The sequence below is a fragment of the Ananas comosus genome, linkage group 7 (assembly GCF_001540865.1).
Source record: "Ananas comosus cultivar F153 linkage group 7, ASM154086v1, whole genome shotgun sequence".
In the NCBI taxonomy this organism is placed as follows: domain Eukaryota; kingdom Viridiplantae; phylum Streptophyta; class Magnoliopsida; order Poales; family Bromeliaceae; genus Ananas; species Ananas comosus.
In genome coordinates this window covers 12,706,523-12,725,251 of record NC_033627.1, presented here as the reverse complement: position 1 = coordinate 12,725,251, position 18,729 = coordinate 12,706,523, and the positions used below count along the sequence as shown (strand labels likewise).

At 40.2% G+C, this 18,729-nt stretch overlaps 2 protein-coding genes across 2 annotated transcripts; one reads left to right on the top strand and one right to left on the bottom strand.

Annotated features, from left to right (window-relative positions):
- Window positions 3,918-8,424, top strand: LOC109712571 (histone-lysine N-methyltransferase family member SUVH2-like). Its single transcript, XM_020236202.1, has 3 exons — window positions 3,918-6,190; window positions 7,946-8,107; window positions 8,382-8,424. Exon 1 carries the CDS (start codon window positions 4,054-4,056, stop codon window positions 6,010-6,012), a length of 1,959 nt encoding a protein of 652 aa, XP_020091791.1. The 5' UTR covers window positions 3,918-4,053; the 3' UTR covers window positions 6,013-6,190; window positions 7,946-8,107; window positions 8,382-8,424.
- On the bottom strand, window positions 8,742-12,279 carry LOC109712524 (MDIS1-interacting receptor like kinase 1-like). Its single transcript, XM_020236119.1, has 2 exons — window positions 9,438-12,279; window positions 8,742-9,358 (listed from the first exon to the last, which is right to left on the bottom strand). The coding sequence occupies exons 1-2, from the start codon at window positions 12,118-12,120 to the stop codon at window positions 8,925-8,927; spliced, it is 3,117 nt and encodes a 1,038-aa protein (XP_020091708.1). The 5' UTR covers window positions 12,121-12,279; the 3' UTR covers window positions 8,742-8,924.

Sequence of the window (18,729 nt, the reverse complement as noted above, 5' to 3'; positions counted from 1 at the left end):
ACGTTCCTTCAGTGTAACGATGTGGATGTGTAACTTAACCGTGACACTGAATTCGATGTCCCCTCGCGGAGGAGAGGAACACGGGGAACAGCAGATTCATCGAATCCGGACAGTCTAAATTGCACTTTGATACCCAACCTTTGGAAAACCTAACACTTTGACCCTCAAATTTAAATATATTATAATTTTATTCATTTTTTAAATTATTGTAATAATATTCTATGTACAATTTAGTTTAATAAATACTGATGTAATCCTAATGTGATAGGGATGTGCCATCATCTTGAGAATATATTATTATTTAATTAAATAAATTATATTAATTACTAAAATAATTTTAAAATTATATTAAAAATATAATAAATTAAAATTTGACAATTAAAATATCATAAGCATTAAACTTTTGCGCATTAGTAAATGCGTTTGGAGTTGGCTAGGTTGAAAATATATTTATAAGTTTTAAAAGTTTATAAAATTATATAATTTTAAAATTAAAAAGGTATTGATGTAATCTCAGAATTTTTATTAAAAAATATGTAACCAATTATCCCTACTGAAAAAATAGCAAATGTTTTAATTACATTTTACATAAACAAAAAAAATAATAAATTCACTACCTGTCTCATTTGCCTTCTATTTTAAATTTTTTGTTGATTTTTATCTTCTAGCTTATTTTTACACCAAATAAATTTACAATTATAAACTAATTTTGTTACTAACTTTTATAAAATTAAGTTTACAGAGACAAATTTTACTAAACATACTTAAACTTAGTTTGGTATTAAGTTTTATCAAACGCTATTAGATAAAATAAAGTTAGGGTAAAAATATACAGAAATATACTTCTACGTTCTTCATTGGGACCGTAAAAAATATATACTACATTACAGAAAATCACCCTATAATAACCCGCTTTTTCACTTTTCCCTCCTGACATTTAAAAATCTACACTTTATCCCCTTGTAAAATGAAAAATGTGCACTTCATCCCCTACCGTTAAGGTTCCGTTAGGGTTCCGTTATAAAATATTTTTTTATGCCGAAAATACTCCTCCGCCCTCTTCCTTGTTACTTCGCCTCCCTCCGGCTCGCCACCTCGCCGTCCTCCACTGTCTCGCCCTTGCCCACATCCCCTTCGCCCTCCTCCGCCGCCTCGCCTTCGCCCTCGTTGCCCTTACCTACCTCTCCATCAACACTCACCTCGATTTTCTCCCAACTATCGTCGAAATCGAGAGACGGTGAGGGTGCAGGAGGAGAAGGGGAGCAGGTGGAGAAGGAAATTGAGAGAAATCGCAGCCGATTGAGGTGGGAATCACGGCCGATCGAAAGGGCGGCTGAGGAAGATGAGGAAGAAGACGAAAATGGCGAGAGGCAAAATGGTCATTTTACACACCGTAACCCCCCTAAGCAAAGTGTAGGTTTCTAAATGTCAGGGGGGGAACTGAAAAGTGGGTTATTACAGGGTTTTTTTTGTAATTTAGCTAAAAATATATCATAACAAATTCATCGTGATATGTGAAACGCAATATTATGTACGAAAATAAACATAATATATTTTTATCGTACTTTCTCACCGCACGTAACACAATTTTTCCGCAATCCAAAATGAAACCTTAGTACCATTCATAAACTTACTTTTTATAGAAAATTACAATCAAATACAAGAAACTATGTATGAGATGGAAAAAAAAAAAAAAAAGGTAAGGATGTGTTGGTTCTGTGTAAAATTACTCCGCAAAATTTTTTTTCGGTTGAAATTTTTTTTTTCTATGTTTGATTACCTGTAAAATTTTTTTTTACAGATTCTCGAAAAATAACGAATTTTCGATTTTCACCTTCTTTTTGTGGAAAACGAAAACTCATTGCTGAAAAAATGCGACTTAGAAGCCTTATGAGCACGCGATCCAGGAGATCATCCTCACCTCGTGGACTGTAGAAGAGAGAAAGTGAGTCCACTGTAATTTTTTATTTTTTAAATATATTATTGTGTAATATTTTGTATATAAATATTATTTATAAATACATAATAACTTATTTTATAGTATTAAATATATAATATTATATATTATATTACGTGAGTCCGGCTACTATACTTTTTATAAGTATTGGCTCCCTTATACTCATAAATTTTTGGTTCTTCGATTTATTCTATTGATCATTTTCACCCGTTAGATCATACTATTAAACTAACTACTCGCTCAATCCTAAGAGACCACTATCATTCTAGGTGGGGACCACCATCACTCTAACCACACATCCCATCAATCAACGGTTAAAAATTTATGAGTATAAGAGGGTCTATACTCATAAGAGTATAGTAGCCCCAGCCATATTACATACTTAATTAATGTATAATATAGTTTAAATATATTTTGTTTATAAATACAAATTATAATACTAATATATATAATATAATAATTATTATCTATTAATAATATATATATATATATATATAATAATGGGGCAATTTCATGGATACCCCTCCTAAAGTCTTAAATATCATAGATATCCTTATAAAGTTTAAAATATCACATATATCCCTGTAAATACAGAAAATTATCATCACTACCCCTACTGTTAGTTATGTTAGCTTTACCATAGTTATTAAATAGTTAAAGCTGGGTTAAATTTTAAAATGACTTATTTACCCTTAAGTTTCTCTTAAGTAAAAATATATGGAGACCCCCTCAACTATATGCCATTTTGAAAGAGCTCCCTCAACTTTTATTTTTTTCGGTGATATCCCATTAACTTTTAGTTTTTTAAAAAATTAACTAATTTCAGTGTATAAAAAAATGAGAATTTTTGGATTTTTTTATGGCTCTATTTATATTTTATCGAATAAATAATTATATATAAAAATTTAAATGAAAAAAAATATTCAAGAATTATCCATATTTAAATTCAGTTAGTATATATTAAATACTCAAATTTAAATTTACAAAAAATATCTTGAAATACCTCTTAACATTTCTGCTACTAATAAGAGATAAAGGGTAAAAATGGTATTTTGAAAATTTAACTCCGTTTTATACCGGTCTTAACGGATTTTAACTAATGGAGGGTATTTATGATAATTTTTAACATATTGGAGGGTATTTGTGATATTATCAATTTTAGAAGCGTATTGATGAAATTAATAGTTTCTAGAAGGGCATCTATGAAATTATTCCTATAATATATATATAATAAGAAAAAAATAATATAATAATTTTTTATTTATAATTATTTTTCTTTCTACTAAATAATAATAATAATAATAAATTATTTATTTTCCTACGAACCAAACAACAGCCTAAAATTTATCGAAATTAAACACAACCAAAGATAAAAATTTTAAAAAAATTACTTATTAAAAAGTAATTGAGATTTAAGGTATTTTTGTAATTAAGCCTTATAGTTTGGGTAAATATATATGGGTTCCTTCACTGCATTTCCCGCCTCCCAATTCTCCGCTTCTGGGAAATAGTGCGTGGACTTGGCGCACCACGTGTCCGTAAACTGCATCAAGATTAAAATTTTAAATTTTTATAAAAATAGATTATTTATTTATATTGGATTCAGGAGGTGTATCTATTTGCAATTAATAAATTTTTAATGTATTTTTTTATTTGTATTGTATTTAATATATGCGGTGTATGATATTTATGTATACACCATGTGCAGTTAAAAACTTTCCATAAATGGTAGGGTCTTATTGGTGTATCGTACAGAAACTGCAAAGAAATGCAAAGCGAAAAGAAAATTAATTTTTTAAAAAAGAAAAAAGACACAATCTTATTATTATTTTGCGTGCACTTGATGTATACTCACATTTCATGAACCACAACTATAATTAATATAATAAAAAATTAAAATTAAATTTGTGGATATCTCTTTTTATATTATAGGAACTTAAGTTGTGGTGCATGAAATGTATTTGTACACCGGGTGCAGCGAATTAGTTTCGGTGAATGGTTCGTGTAATTTGGCGTAAGAGAAGGGGTATTTTAGTAACATTAAGACGAAAAATTCGAAATCTGCGTGTCGCTCGAGCTCACTCTCTCGTGCTCTAATGGCGTCGTCTTCTTCGCCGCTCCAATCCCCTCTCTTCTCCCTCCTCTCCACTCCCGGCGTCGTCGTCCCCAAGCTCGAGCCCTCCGAGTTCAATGGCGGCGGCGGAGACGGTGGCGGAGACGGCGGCGGCGATGGCGAAAACCCTAGCCAGCTTCTCACCCCCGACCTCCTCCGCCGCCTCCTCGACGAGCTTTCCCCCGCCGCCGCCCGCGACGACGCGCTCCTCTCCGACTACCTTCTCCTCGCCAAGCTCAAGCTCGCCGCCGCTTCAGCGGCCACCTCCCCCGCCGCTGCCGTGGCGGCCACCCCCTCCCCCTCCTCCGTGATCTCCTCCGTCGCCCTAGCGAACCCTAGCCCCAAGAACCGCCGCCGCTCCGGCGGCCTGGTCCGCGTCTCCCACCTCGGCGCCGCCGACCACGCCTACTTCCGCGTCCTCGTCCGCCGCGCGCGCCTCACCTACGACTCCCTCCGCTGCCTCTACGCTCGCCGCCGCAGCATCCGGGACGAGACCGGCGGCGGCGGCGGCGGCGAGGGGGGGTCCCCAGGCCGCCGCCGGCGCCCCGACCTGATCGCCGCGAAGACGATGACCGATCGCGGGCTGTGGCTCCACCGCGACCGCCGCATCGTCGGCCCCATCCCGGGGGTCGCCGTCGGGGACGTGTTCCTCTACCGCGCCGAGCTGTGCGTCCTCGGCGTGCACGGCGCCGTCCAGGCCGGCATCGACTTCGTCCCCGCGTCCCAGGTCCCCGAGGGCGAGCCCATCGCCGTGAGCATCGTCTCCTCCGGGGGCTACCAGGACGACGAGGACGCCGCCGACGACGTCCTCGTCTACACCGGCAGCGGCGGCCGCGTCGGCCGCAACAGCGTGTGGCACTCCGCCGACCAGAAGCTCGAGCGCGGCAACCTCGCCCTCGAGCGGAGCATGACCTACGGCATCGAGCTCCGCGTCGTGCGCGCCCACCCCGCCGACGCCACCCCCACCGGCCGCGTCTACGTCTACGACGGCCTCTACAAGGTCGTCGACTGCGACCGCCATGTCGGCCGATCCGGGTGCCATGTCTTCCGCTTCAAGCTCCTCCGCATGCAGGGCCAAGATGACTGCGGCCTTAAGAACCTCAAGCTCGCCGAGCACCTCAAGGCGCAGCTCGCCGCGGGGGCGAAGCCGGAGGGCTATGCCAAGCGCGACATCTCGCGCAAGCGGGAGCTCCTCCCCGTCCCGCTGTTCAACAACATCGATGAGGACGTCGATCCTCGGCTGTTCGACTACGTCGCTCGCCCTGATTTCCCTTCCCCTGCGGTGGCGCCGAGAGGCTGCAAATGTGTCGCCGATTGCTCGACCAATTGCCTCTGCGAGAAAAGGAACAAGTGTGGGTTCGCTTATAGCAACGGCGTCCTCCTGCGAGGGCGGCCGGTGATCTTCGAGTGCGGAGATTCGTGCAAGTGCCCGCCGACGTGCCCTAACCGTGTGGCGCAGAAGGGGATGAGGCATCAGTTGGAGGTGTTCAGGTCGAGAGACACGGGGTGGGGGGTCCGGTCTTTGGATGTGATTCAGGCCGGGTCTTTCGTTTGCGAGCTCAGCGGGGAGGTGCTCACAAGGGAGGAGGCTAAGTATGTTTCTGCGGAGCACGCTACATATTTGATCGATCCCACCCGATTCCCAGAAAGATGGAGGGAATGGGGTGATGTTTCTGAGGCAATCCCCGACCGCCCACCCCCGGAGTTTGCCAATCGGCCCGAGCTGGGTTACTTTTTAGATGTTTCGAGGAAGCGGAATGTTGCCTGCTATATCAGCCACAGTAGTGTGCCAAATGTGTTTGTGCAGTTTGTGCTCTATGGTCATGATGCTGAATCGTATCCTCATATAATGATCTTTGCTATGGAGAACATTCCGCCTCTGCGGGAGCTGAGCATCGACTATGGGATAGGGCAAGAATGCGTCGGGATGTTAGCTCAATAGTGACACTAAAGTGTTCTTTGGTAGAACGTAGATTTTTTTTTTTTTTTTTTTGAATCATTTTGAGATGAACAACCATAGGGTGATTCCCTGTGGGAAGTAGATTGTAGATTTTGAAGGTATTACAGAAGCCTTTTTTGACACTGTGCCTGTGGCATCAGGGACTTCTTTGATGTGAGAGGTAAGCTTTCTTTTCCTTGATGGTAACCTTCTCATTCGTTCCAGATTAGTTAATACTTGTTTTCTGTACTACCAAAATTTATATTGGGTGGAAAGAGCATGTTTTTGTTCTCAAAATATCCCTAGAATTCGTTGCATGTTAATCTGCAGTAAACTTCTAACTAGGTTTTTTTCTGCTGCAATTAGTTGCGCTATGATGTATGTTGTGTTTACAAGGCCACCTACGCCTTAAGGTTTTCAGAACCAATGATCCAATATCAATGTATAATGATCATAGATTTTTAATGTATTAGTTGCAAAATCTTCTGTCAAGATGATACAGAGATACAGCTGCAGACCATGTCAGTTTGATTTCTTTAGAACCTATAAATGATGTTTGTGCCAGCAGGTGAACTATTGATTCACATGTACTGTGTAGAATTTTCATATTCACTTCCTTTTAGAATACCTTACATGTCACCAGGTAATGATAGTAATGTGTATGCTCTCATTGGGGAGCTGAAATGAACAGATCGACCTTTAATGTCCTACATTTTGTGCCTTGCCCTGTGCTACTACTTTTAGTAATCTCTATTAGGTGTACAATAGGTTTTATTCTGCCCTTTGTCACCTTCATTAATTGCTTGGCACTCAGCACGACAGAAGTAGTTATCCGTGACATTCAAACGGATGAACTTGGTAAGCTTCTGTTGTGAACTTATAATCTTGTACGCAGACACACTGCAAGTGCTATAAGTGCAAGCCTCAATGTTAGTTAGGGCTACTTAGTGCATGGCACAGCATAGTGTCGAGTTGGTGTATATAGTCTGAAATGAGACATACCCAATAAACAAATGGTCCAAGAAAAAATGTTTCTCTTCTGTAGTTTCCCACCCGAAAAGAGGACAATAGCTGTTGTAATATTCTTTAGTGTCTATTTGTCTTGCTTCTGAAGTATCTTCTCTATTCTATCAAAAGTTTGGAATTGTTGCCGTGGGGCAAGTCAAAATTAGCTTTTGGATTTTAAAAATAGAAGCTTTAATGTGAATCATCTACTTGTGCCAAAGCAAAAAATTGACAAAACATATTTTGGTAGGGAAGTTTCTAGTGCATTTTCAAACAGCTGTACTCAAAGGTCACTTTTGCAGGCCGTCAATCACTTGGTTATGTGATAATAGTTACTTTCAGTCTGCAGTGGAGTTTGTTGTCTGTGCCGTTTTTCTGTCAGGCAAGTTGGATGTATATGAACTTGTTGCTTTACTACCTGAGAAATATGTGTTTCATGACAATAATACATTGAGCAAAAAATTGTCTGATAGTTATCATATACTGTGCATTTAGATTCACTTTCATCTTGAAAGAATATTATATGATGTTGTGAGGTCGAAATCATCAGAATCAGTAGAAAGTTTTCACATCTTCACATCTGTGTCTGCATATATACCCAAACCCCTTGCCTTATCATTACAAAAGCTTATTATGTCTCTCTTTTTGGAAATTTCCATCAGAAGATAAACTACATTGTCTCAATAGACTGAAAATTCAAGCTGGATAATTTGTCAGGAGTAATTTAACAACTAGTAGTGCTTCTGAGTTGTAAATGCGATGGTTAGTAGCCTTTCTTACATAGATGGTGGTGCTTTGAATGGTATCTATCTTTCCTATCTGATTTATCTCTAGCTACTGCTGTTTCTTGTACTTTTTATCTCACTGATGTAATTCATGTTCTAAACGGAAGTTCAATCTCTATTTGTTCACATTTCTATATCCAATCAAGTCGTAGGCATACTTCTTCTGCTGCCAACACGAAATTTAGCTCAATCATGACCGTTCAGAATGGAACACCGATGACACAATCTTGCGTGATCCAGCTGCTGCCGCTGCACTGTCTTTTTGGTGGTTCTAAGATCTACAGCTCTCAAAGATCGGAAATTTTGCAGTATGTTTCTCTCTTTTCTTTTTGAGATACTATATACGATCGTCTTAATAACGATGTTTGTATAAACGAAACCATGGCTCTTGTAAATGCAATATGCAATACAGAAAACTCCGGAATATAGTTACTCAGTTGATCAATGTTTCATATTTATCACTGTATATATGAAGTGGGCAATGGTGCGGCTAAGGGCTACAATGTTGTGTACTTCGATATTTTTGAAATTGCTTTTCCCCGACGCAGTTTACTGTTGTATGATGTGTTTGGTTCGAAACAGGAATCAAGAGGGAGCAATTTCAAGGTCCAGAGATAACAAGGTGGTTTCTTTCTTTCTTTTTTTCTTTTTTTCTTTTTTCTTTTTTTTCAGTGGCTTTTGTCTATATAAGCCTTCATCCAACAGATCATAGTCCTTTTTGTAATGCAACTTCTTTGCAATATGATTCAATCTGAAACAAACAACTTGTTTTTTTTCATAATATTTTTTTGAATTGCTTGTCAAATTTGAGAGTTTGATTTGGTTTGATGTTTTTTTTGGTATAATATTCGTAACGATTTTATTGAATTAATCAGATTGGCATTATTATCCGGCTATCTTTTGAGTTCCTGAAATAATTCATTCACAATCCCTACATTCATCTACACAAATTATTTTTCTTTGTTTTTTTGTTAATAAAATCAATCTACACAACTATCATTGGTGCATGCTTACACAAATGTTACAAATCAAAAATGAAGGGAAAAAAAAAGAAAAGAAGAAAAACTACATACAAAATTAAGAATCAGCAAAACATTGAACCATAAGAGAGCCTCTTATTCTGAATCAAAGGTACCCGGATTCCGGCGAGGTGCTAAACACGGGCTTATCCTTGTCCACCACATTGCTCGCCACCGCCGTGCCGCCGCTCCCGCCCCCGGAGCTCCCGCTCTTCCTGCGGGGCTTCGCCTCGCCGAGCATGGTGAGCACGTCCCGCATCGACGGCCGGTCCTTGGGCAGCTTCGCGGTGCAGAGCACCGCGATCCGCAGCACCAGCAGCATCTCCTCCTGCACGTGCTTGCACTGCCCCCCGCCGATGCTCGGGTCGAGCACCGCCTCCGCCCGGTTGCTCCGCAGCCTCTCGCGGATCCACCCGACTATGTCCTGGCTCTCCCCGAACTCCGGCTCGATCGGCCTCTTCCCTGTCAGGAGCTCCATCAGCACCACTCCGTAGCTGTATACGTCGCTCTTCTGATCCACCTTCAGAGTGTACCCGTACTCTGCGCAATTCATCAAACACTTTTTAGCATCAAAACGGTGGATTCGACGGTCTCACGCCTGAGAACTACCGACAAATACCTGGTGCAATGTAGCCGTAGGATCCGGCGACCACCGAAAGCGTCTCGTTCTTGTGCGCCACCATCCTCGCGAGCCCGAAGTCGGCGATGCGGGCCTCCATGTTCGCGTCGAGCAGGATGTTGTTTGACTTGATGTCGCGATGGATGATTGGCGGGTGGCAGTCGTGGTGCAGGTATGCCAATCCCTGCGCCACTCCCAGTGCAACATTGTACCGCGCCACCCAGTCGGCGAGCACCCGGCCCCCTCCAGCACCTCCTGGCCCGTGCAGCGCCTCCCACAGGCTCCCGTTCGGCATGTACTCGTACAGCAGCATCGCGTCAGCGTCGTTGTGCAGGTACCCGAGCAGCCGCACTATGTTCCGGTGCCGCAACCGGCCCAGCACGCTCACTTCCGCCGCCGCGATATCGCACCTGGGCTCCGATCCCACACCCTCGGCCCTCGACGGCCGCCACAGCTTCTTCACGGCAATCACCAAATGCGGCCGCTGCAGCTCGGCCTTGTACACAATCCCGGTGGCGCCCATGCCGATCACATTGGACTCCTTGACGCAGGCGAGTATGTCGGCGGTCGCGAAGCCAAGCCGCTGGAACGCCGTGAGCCGCCACGGCCATGCACCGCTTTCCTCGTCGACGTGGTCATCGCAGCACCCTCCGCCGCCGCCGCCACGGTCCACGTACCACCTCCGGTACACAATTCGGCCGGCGAAGAGCGCGGCACACAATGCAGCCACCACGGCAATCCCCGCCAGCCACCCGACGGCAATATGCTTCAGGTGCTCGATCCTTTCGCTCGTCGTCGGGAATTCGCGGCCGATCGCACCCGAGCATGGCGGGAGCACTCCGCTGCAGAGCCCCGGATTGCCGGCGAGGTCATCGGGATTGATGGAACGTAGAATTCCGTTGCCGGGGACGGGGCCGGAGAGGTTGTTGTATGCCAAGTTGAGCGTTTCGAGCGCCGGGGAGCTGCCGAAGTTCTCCGGTATCGGGCCGGTGAAGAAGTTGCTTGAAAGGTCGAGGACGGCAAGCGCCGGCATGGCGGCGATCGCTGCCGGTATGTCGCCAGCCAGCCGGTTGCTCCGGAGGTTCAAATTCACGAGGCGCTGGCAGGACGCCAGGCCCGGCGGCACGCCGCCGGTCAGCCGGTTGTTCGACAGGTCGAGCGCCGCGAGCGCCGGGCAGTCCTGGAACTGGTCCGGGATTTCACCCGTCAGCTGGTTGTCGGCTGCCGCGAAGCTCTGGAGCGTCGGCACGGCCAGGATGTTCGAGGGAAGCGACGACCGGAGATTGTTGTGCGAAAGATCGATGAATGACAGCGACGTCGATAGCGCGAGGTCGGTCGGTATCTCGCCGCCGAGCTCGTTGCCCGCCAATTCGAGCCGCTGGAGCCGCGGGAGGCGGCCAAAGCCGCCGGGGACGGTGCCGTTGAGCCGGTTGTTCTGCATGCGCACGCGCACGAGTGAAGCACACGTGGCCAAGCTGCCCGGGATGCCGCCGGAGAAGTTGTTGCCGAAGAGTATCAGTTTGGTGAGATTCCCGCCGGCGCAGAGGCCGGCGGGGATCGGGCCGGAGAGCATGTTCGACGACACGTCGAGCCACTGCAGCGCAGAGCTCTGGCCGAGCCCCGCGGGGAGCGGGCCGGTCAGCGAGTTGTTCCACAGCTCCAGCACCTCCAGCCGCGCCAATTCCCCGATCCCGGCCGGTACCGGGCCCTTCAGCCGGTTGCACATGACGTTCAGCAGCTGCAGATTCGCCAGCTGCGCCAATTCGGCCGGTATCGGCCCCGCGATCGAGTTGTCGGAGAGGTCGAGATAGGCAAGCGCCGACGCGTTCCCGATCTCCTTCGGGATCATGCCGTCGAGATTGTTCTTGTACAGGTAGAGCGTGGTCAGGCTCCGCAGCCGGCCTAACTCGGGCGGGATCGGTCCGTTCAGGTTCCCGACCGCGAGGTCGAGGTACCGGAGATTCGCGAGGTTCCCGAACTCCGCGGGGATGGTCCCTTCGAGCTCGTTGTATCCAATTATGAGCTTCTCCAACGAGGAGACGCCGCCGAGCTCAACGGGGATCTTTCCGGTGATGTTATTGCCGGAGAGGCCTAGAAACTTGAGCTTCCGGAAGCTGCCGTAGGACGGCTGTATCGGGCCCTCGAAGAAGCTCCCGCGGAGGTCGATGACCTCTAGCGACGTCGCATTCGACAGGTCCTCCGGTAACACGCCGACGAAGTTGTTCCCGGACGCATTGACGGTTACAAGGCCGGCGCAGGCGCCGAGCCCGGCGGGGAACTCGCCCGCGAAGTTGTTCTGGCTCACGTCGAACACCTCGAGCGCCAAGAGCGCGGCGAGGGACGCGGGGAGCGCGGTGGAGAATGAATTGTACGAGAGGTTGAGATAGGCGAGGCTCGGGAGGCGGAGAATGTCGTCGGAGACGGTGCCGCTGAGGTTCATGCAGGAGAGGTCGAGCCGCAGGACGGTACCGGCTGTGCCGCAGCCCACGCCGGGCCAGCCACAGTGCGGGAGGCCGCTGGCCCAGCCACTTAACGCGCCGAGCGGATCGACCAGAGCCGATTTAAACGCGAGCAGCGCTGACGTCTCGTCAAAACTGCTCGCGGCCCCTCCTGCATTGCAGGAGAATAATAAGGTCACGAATAAGAACAAGCAGAAGATAAGTAACTTAGAATAGTTAGGCATTGTGATGCGGCTCCTCTTTCTCTGCTGAATTTTTTTTTTCTTTTTTTTCTCTTATCTCTGCTTCATTTGGTCCGAAGAAACGAAGAGATCATTCGCGACGGTCAGAGAAAACGAAGTTAGAGTTTTTGGTTATATGTATATATATATTATGTACATGAATGATGGAGATGGGAGGAAATGGTTTCAACATTTTTTAAGGTTTTTGCTTAATGTTGTGATTGTTTTATTTGTTTTTTATTTTTTTTTTTAAATTAAAATATTTGAGAGCTCGTGGGGGTTATGGGCTCTGAAACAGGCTGTAATGAGAGATCAATTAGTAGGAGAGTTTAGATGTGGATTTGGCCAAATTGCACTATTGATCCCCAAACTATAAACTAGTGACATTTCATTTCTCAAATTTTAATATACTATAACTTTTGATTCAACTTTTTAAATTATTGCAATTAAATTTCATACTGTTGTATCTTTCTTTGTTTTTGAGAGAGATAGATAGCATGCTATCCGTTTCGTTTATTTCATTTAAAAATAAATTTAGCTGAATATGTGAATCAACTAGGATTCGAACTCGGGACCTCGGATACCAACCGTCAAACCCTTTGCCACTTGCGCTAGGGACAGTCGGTACAACTCATACTGTTGTATCATTATCACATAAACGATATATTATTATTTAACCAACTAAATTATACTATAGGACTTAATTACAATAACTAAAGTATTCCGACTTGAAATTATAACAAATTAACGTTTGAGGATCGAAGTGTTACGCGCTTCATAGTTTGAGGACCAAAATGCAATTTAGCCTTTGGATTTTAATTTAGGAAAAACTTTAAATTCCACCCCGGTGGTTTCACACCTTGTGGTTTAAAGTGTATCAATTTAGTGTCATGTAGTTTTATGTTGATTTAGGGTTTAGGGTTTATTATCGATTCTATTAATTTTTTTTGTTACATCAGTGACAAAGTTAAAACTAAAGGATACTAAAGTGAATATTCAATAAATCTAGATAGAAAATTTAAAGTTTTTTGTATATAATTTAACAAAAAATATTAATGAAAAAGTTGACGAAAAAATAAAAATGAAACCATAGAAAACTAACTTGATACATTTTTAACTACAAATATTAAAGTGAGAAGTGCGACACTACAGGTATGGTTTTTAAAGTTTATCCTTTAATTTAATTGGAGACATGTTCCAAACATCAAATGTGGATAGAATGTGCTATCATATGAGTTGAGGTTGTCCTTTTCATCTTCTTTTGTGTGTGAGAGAGAGAGAGAGAGTTTATTAAGCTTTTTTAACCTACTTGATGAAGATTGAAGCTAATAATAAAGCTCTTTTCTTAAAGTTTTCATAGCAAAGTTACATAGAGACTATTAGGTTAACTTTTTGGTTTAGGGTGGAAAGAAAATAACTGTGAAAAGTGTGAAAATATACTGATGATCTATTTGGTCTTACTTTAGAGTACAATATTATTCAACAAACACTACACTATAATTCACTAAAAAAATTTTAGAGCGTCCAAATCATATATTTACCTCTCATCGTAACAAAAATTTTAAATTTTTCTATTTGAAAAATACCACATTACAGATTCAGTAACTAAAAATACAAATTAAAGCGGGCCGAACAAATACTTAGCATTAAGTGGATACTTTCTTGAGTGAAACACTTGCTTGATCTTGAAGTTGTTAGATAACATACATATCTTGCATAGAAATTAAAAGGGCTTAATTTAATAGAAAGCTACTAAATAATTTTACTAAACCCAACTTAAATAACAATTATAGGGACTTAAAAAAAAAAGGTGATTTGACTTTTTTCAGATGTTAAATCTGCTTTTACAAAAAGCACTAATAATTCCTCTGAATCCACTGCTGTTTACATCAGAGACTCCTTAAATAATCTATTTATACAACAACAATAAAAAATTTGGCTCTTTAATTATACACTTTCTCACATGCCCTTTTAAACAAAAAGAAATATTAATGGAAGTTTTGGGAAAATATAAATTTTTTTTTTTTTTTGAACTCCTAGAACAAACCTAGTTGAAAAGTACAGAGTCATCTGACACTTGAAATAGTCCTTTTTTATTATAAATTTTTATCTCCTTTTGTAGAACTACTGGGGCTATAGAAGCCCTAGGAGAGGATTCATTCCCACATATGCATTATTGGATTCATCTTCTTTTTTTTTTTTCTTTTTTTTAAGTGAATTATCTAAGCAGGATGATGTTATACATGAGTCTGCAAATTAAGCTAACTAAAAAATTTATTATAGCATAGCGCCGATTAAAATTTAAGACAGTTAAAAGAATTTAGTATTCAAGTCTATAGTTTAACATTTTTAACCTATTGTTTTNACGTCTCGTCAAAGCTGCTCGCGGCCCCTCCTGCATTGCAGGAGAAGAACAAGGTCACGGACAAGAACAAGCAGAAGAGAAGCAACTTAGAATAGTTAGGCATTGCGATGTGGCTCCTCTTTCTCTGCTGAATTTTTTTTTTTTTTTTTTTTTCTCTTATCTCTGCTTCATTTGGACCAAAGAAACAGAGAGATCATTCGCGACGGTCAGAGAAAACGAAGTTAGAGTTTTTGGTTATATATATTATGTAGATGATGATGGAGATGGGAGGAAATGGTTTTAACATTTTTTAAGGTTTTTGCTTAATGTTGTGATTGTTTTATTTGTTTTTTATTTTTTTTAAATTAAAATATTTGAGAGCTCGTGGGGGTTATGGGCTCTGAAACAGGCTGTAATGAGAGATCAATTAGTAGGAGAGTTTAGATGTGGATTTGGCTAAATTGCACTATTGATCCCCAAACTATAAACTAGTGACATTTCATTTCTCAAATTTTAATATATTATAACTTTTGATTCAACTTTTTAAATTATTGCAATTAAATTTCATACTGTTGTATCTTTTTTTTGTTTTTGAGAGAGATAGATAGCATGCTATCCGTTTCGTTTATTTCATTTAAAAATAAACTTAGCTGAATATGTGAATCAATTCGGATTCGAACTCGGGACCTCGGATACCAACAGCCAAACCCTTTGCCACTTGCGCTAGGGACAGTCGGTACAACTCATACTGTTGTATCATTACCACATAAACGATATATTATTATTTAACCAACTAAATTATACTATAGGACTTAATTGCAATAACTAAAGTATTCCGACTTGAAATTATAACAAATTAACATTTGAGGATCGAAGTGTTATGCGCTTCATAGTTTGAGGACCAAAATGCAATTTAGCCTTTGGATTTTAATTTAGGAAAAACTTTAAATTCCACCCCGGTTGTTTCACACCTTGTGGTTTAAAGTGTATCAATTTAGTGTCATGTGATTTTTTTGTTGATTTAGGGTTTAAGGTTTATTATCGATTCTACTAATTTTTTTCATTATATGAGTGACAAAGTTAAAACTAAAGAATACTAAAGTGAATATTCAATAAATCTAGATAGAAAATTTAAAGTTTTTTGTATATAATTTAACGAAATATTAATGAAAAAGTTGATGAAAAAATAAAAATGAAATCATAGAAAACTAACTTGATACATTTTTAACTACATAATACTGAAGTGAGAAGTGCGACACTACAGGTATGGTTTTTAAAGTTTATCCTTTAATTTAATTGGAGACATGTTCCAAACATCAAATGTGGATAGAATGTGCTATCATATGAGTTGAGGTTGTCCTTTTCATCTTCTTTTGTGTTTGAGAGAGAGAGAGAGAGAGAGAGAGAGAGAGAGAGTTTATTAAGCTTTTTTAACCTTCTTGATGAAGATTGAAGCTAATAATAAAGCTCTTTTCTTAAAGTTTTTATAGCAAAGTTATATAGTCTATTAGGTTAACTTTTTGGTTTAGGGTGGGAAGAGAATAACTGTGAAAAGTGTGAAAATATACTGATGATCTATTTGGTCTTACTATAGAGTACAATATTATTCAACAAACACTATACTATAATTCACTAAAAAAATTTTTGAGCATCCAAATCATATACTTATCTCTCATCGTAACAAAAATTTTAAATTTTTCTATTTGAAAAATACTACATTACAGATTCAGTAACTAAAAATACAAATTAAAGCGGGCCGAACAAATACTTAGCATTAAGTGGATACTTTCTTGAGTGAAACACTTGCTTGATCTTGAAGTTGTTAGGTAAAATACATATCTTGCATAGAAATTAAAAGGGCTTAATTTAATAGAAAGCTACTAAATGATTTTACTAAACCCAACTTAAATAACAATTATAGGGACTTAAAAAAAAATAAGTGATTTGACTTTTTTCAGATGTTAAATCTGCTTTTACAAAAAGCACTAATAATTCCTCTGAATCCACTGCTGTTCACATCAGAGACTCCTTAAATAATCTATTTATACAACAACAGTAAAAAATTTGGCTCTTTATACACTTTCTCACATGCTCTTTTAAACAAAAAGAAATATTAATGGAAGTTTTGGGAAAATTTTTTTTTTTTTTTTTTTTGAACTCCTATAACAAACCTAGTTGAATAGTACAGAGTCATCTGACACTTGAAATAGTCCTTTTTTATTATAAATTTTTATCTCCTTTTGTAGAACTACTGGGGCTCTAGAAGCCCTAGGAGAGGATTCATTCCCACAGATGCATTATTGGATTCATCTTTTCTTTCTTTCTTTTTTTTTCTTTTTTTTAAGTGAATTATCTAAACAGGATAATGTTTCTTGTTATCCAATTTTTACAATTTGATATCTGAACTTATGATTTAAGAAAATTGACAGAATTTAAAATTAGCCGCGATACGATATTATTTAAAAAATCAATCGAATTAAACGTCTGAGTACATATATAATAAATATAAATATTCATTAAGAAAATGCTTTGCCCACTTATACTAGCTAGTTTTACTACTTTTTATTTAAAATTTTGTGTGATAGTTTTCTTTTAATTTTTTTATTATTAAAATTATAATTCTGCTCATGAATTAAACTCTTTTTTTTTGTGAATTGTAGCAGTTTTTCAAATCAGCATATTAGTAAATTATTATAAAATATNAAAAAAAAAAAAAAAAAAAAAAAAAAACAAAAGCTTTACTTTAACTCAACTTGTAGAGGAAAAGGATTAGTTATGAGACATGTATAGTACAAAACTACCATGACCATTGTCCTTTCATACAAATCAAATCAAATTAATATATACTCAATAACCTTTCTCAACTACCTTTCACCTTCTTTTCCTCCTGATTCTCCTCCCCATATATATGAATGAAAAACCCAACAATTAATTTTAGAATTTTAAATCCCTTAGCCTTATATTGTGGCCAAGTGAACAAAGAGCACTTGAGAGAGCATTTCATTTTGGCTTCCCTGGGAATCTTCCCATGTTATCTTTGTGCTGTTAGTAGATAGAGAACACCTCAGCTTTGTAATTATACATTCTTTTAAGAGAGAGAGAGAGAGAGAGAGAGAGAGAGAGAGAGGAGGATTCATGCAACTTGACCTTTCATGCTAGGGAAAAAGTAAGGGGAGAGAGAGAGAGAGAGAGAGAGAGAGAGAGTAGCTTTCTACTTTCTACTGCACCATGTGCATCCCTACATCTGTGCATTGCGCTTTCAGTTTCATCTCGTCTCGTACTTTCAATTTGACTATATCTGACTTTAAATAAAGAGAAAAAAAAAGATATATATATATATATATGTGATGGACATTGATGTGATATGATGAATTAAGGAATAGTTGGAATACTTTTTTGGCATTGCGTAAATGGAGTAAACTGTTTATCCAATTTCAAAATGAGAAAATATTGCAAGTGTTTGTACCATAGAGATTGAAGTATGAAAATATTTTAGAAATAATTGTAATATTTTTACTTTTGTGCTTGGTGGAAATCAGGTGAGCTAATCATATAGCATACATTAATTGACAGAATTTTGAAGAATGATAATATTATGCACCTAGTAGCGGATGTGTGCATGAACTAAATCCAATGCTTTTTGGAACTGCAAAAGCTCGACACCAGCTCTGAGGATATATTATCTAAAAGATCGATTTGATAGAAAAAAATAATTCAAAACTATACATTCTTAACAGTGTGCAAATAAAGTGCAGTGCACAAACTTACAAATACACTAGGTGTAAACAATTTATATATATATTTAGAAAGAGAGAGAGAGAGAGAGAGAGCATTCATCAACATGCAATTAATCATAGAGGAGCTAACACCAACCTCCACTACCACTGTCCCACATGTGCACACATGTGGTAGAACCACTTATATTCAAAAAAACCAAAAAAGATAAACAAGAAAAAAAAAACCATGTGAAAGGCTCTTACTATGCTCCTTCCTTTATTTTCTCCTCTCTCTCTCTCTCTCTCTCTCTCTCTTTCTTTAATTAACTTAATATGTCATTATTGGGCATGATTTGATTTAAAAATTTTTTCTCTCCCCCTCTTCAAATTTAAAAGGGTAATATTCTTTTGGTCCCCATGTGAGAGGCTCTCTTTTGGGTCATGCATGTTGGAAACCCTAATTGGTGTGTTTAATTAGGTGATGCATGAATTTTGTTTAATGGTTGGATATATGTGTATATATATGTATCCTTTTTTGTACTTTTGGGTGGT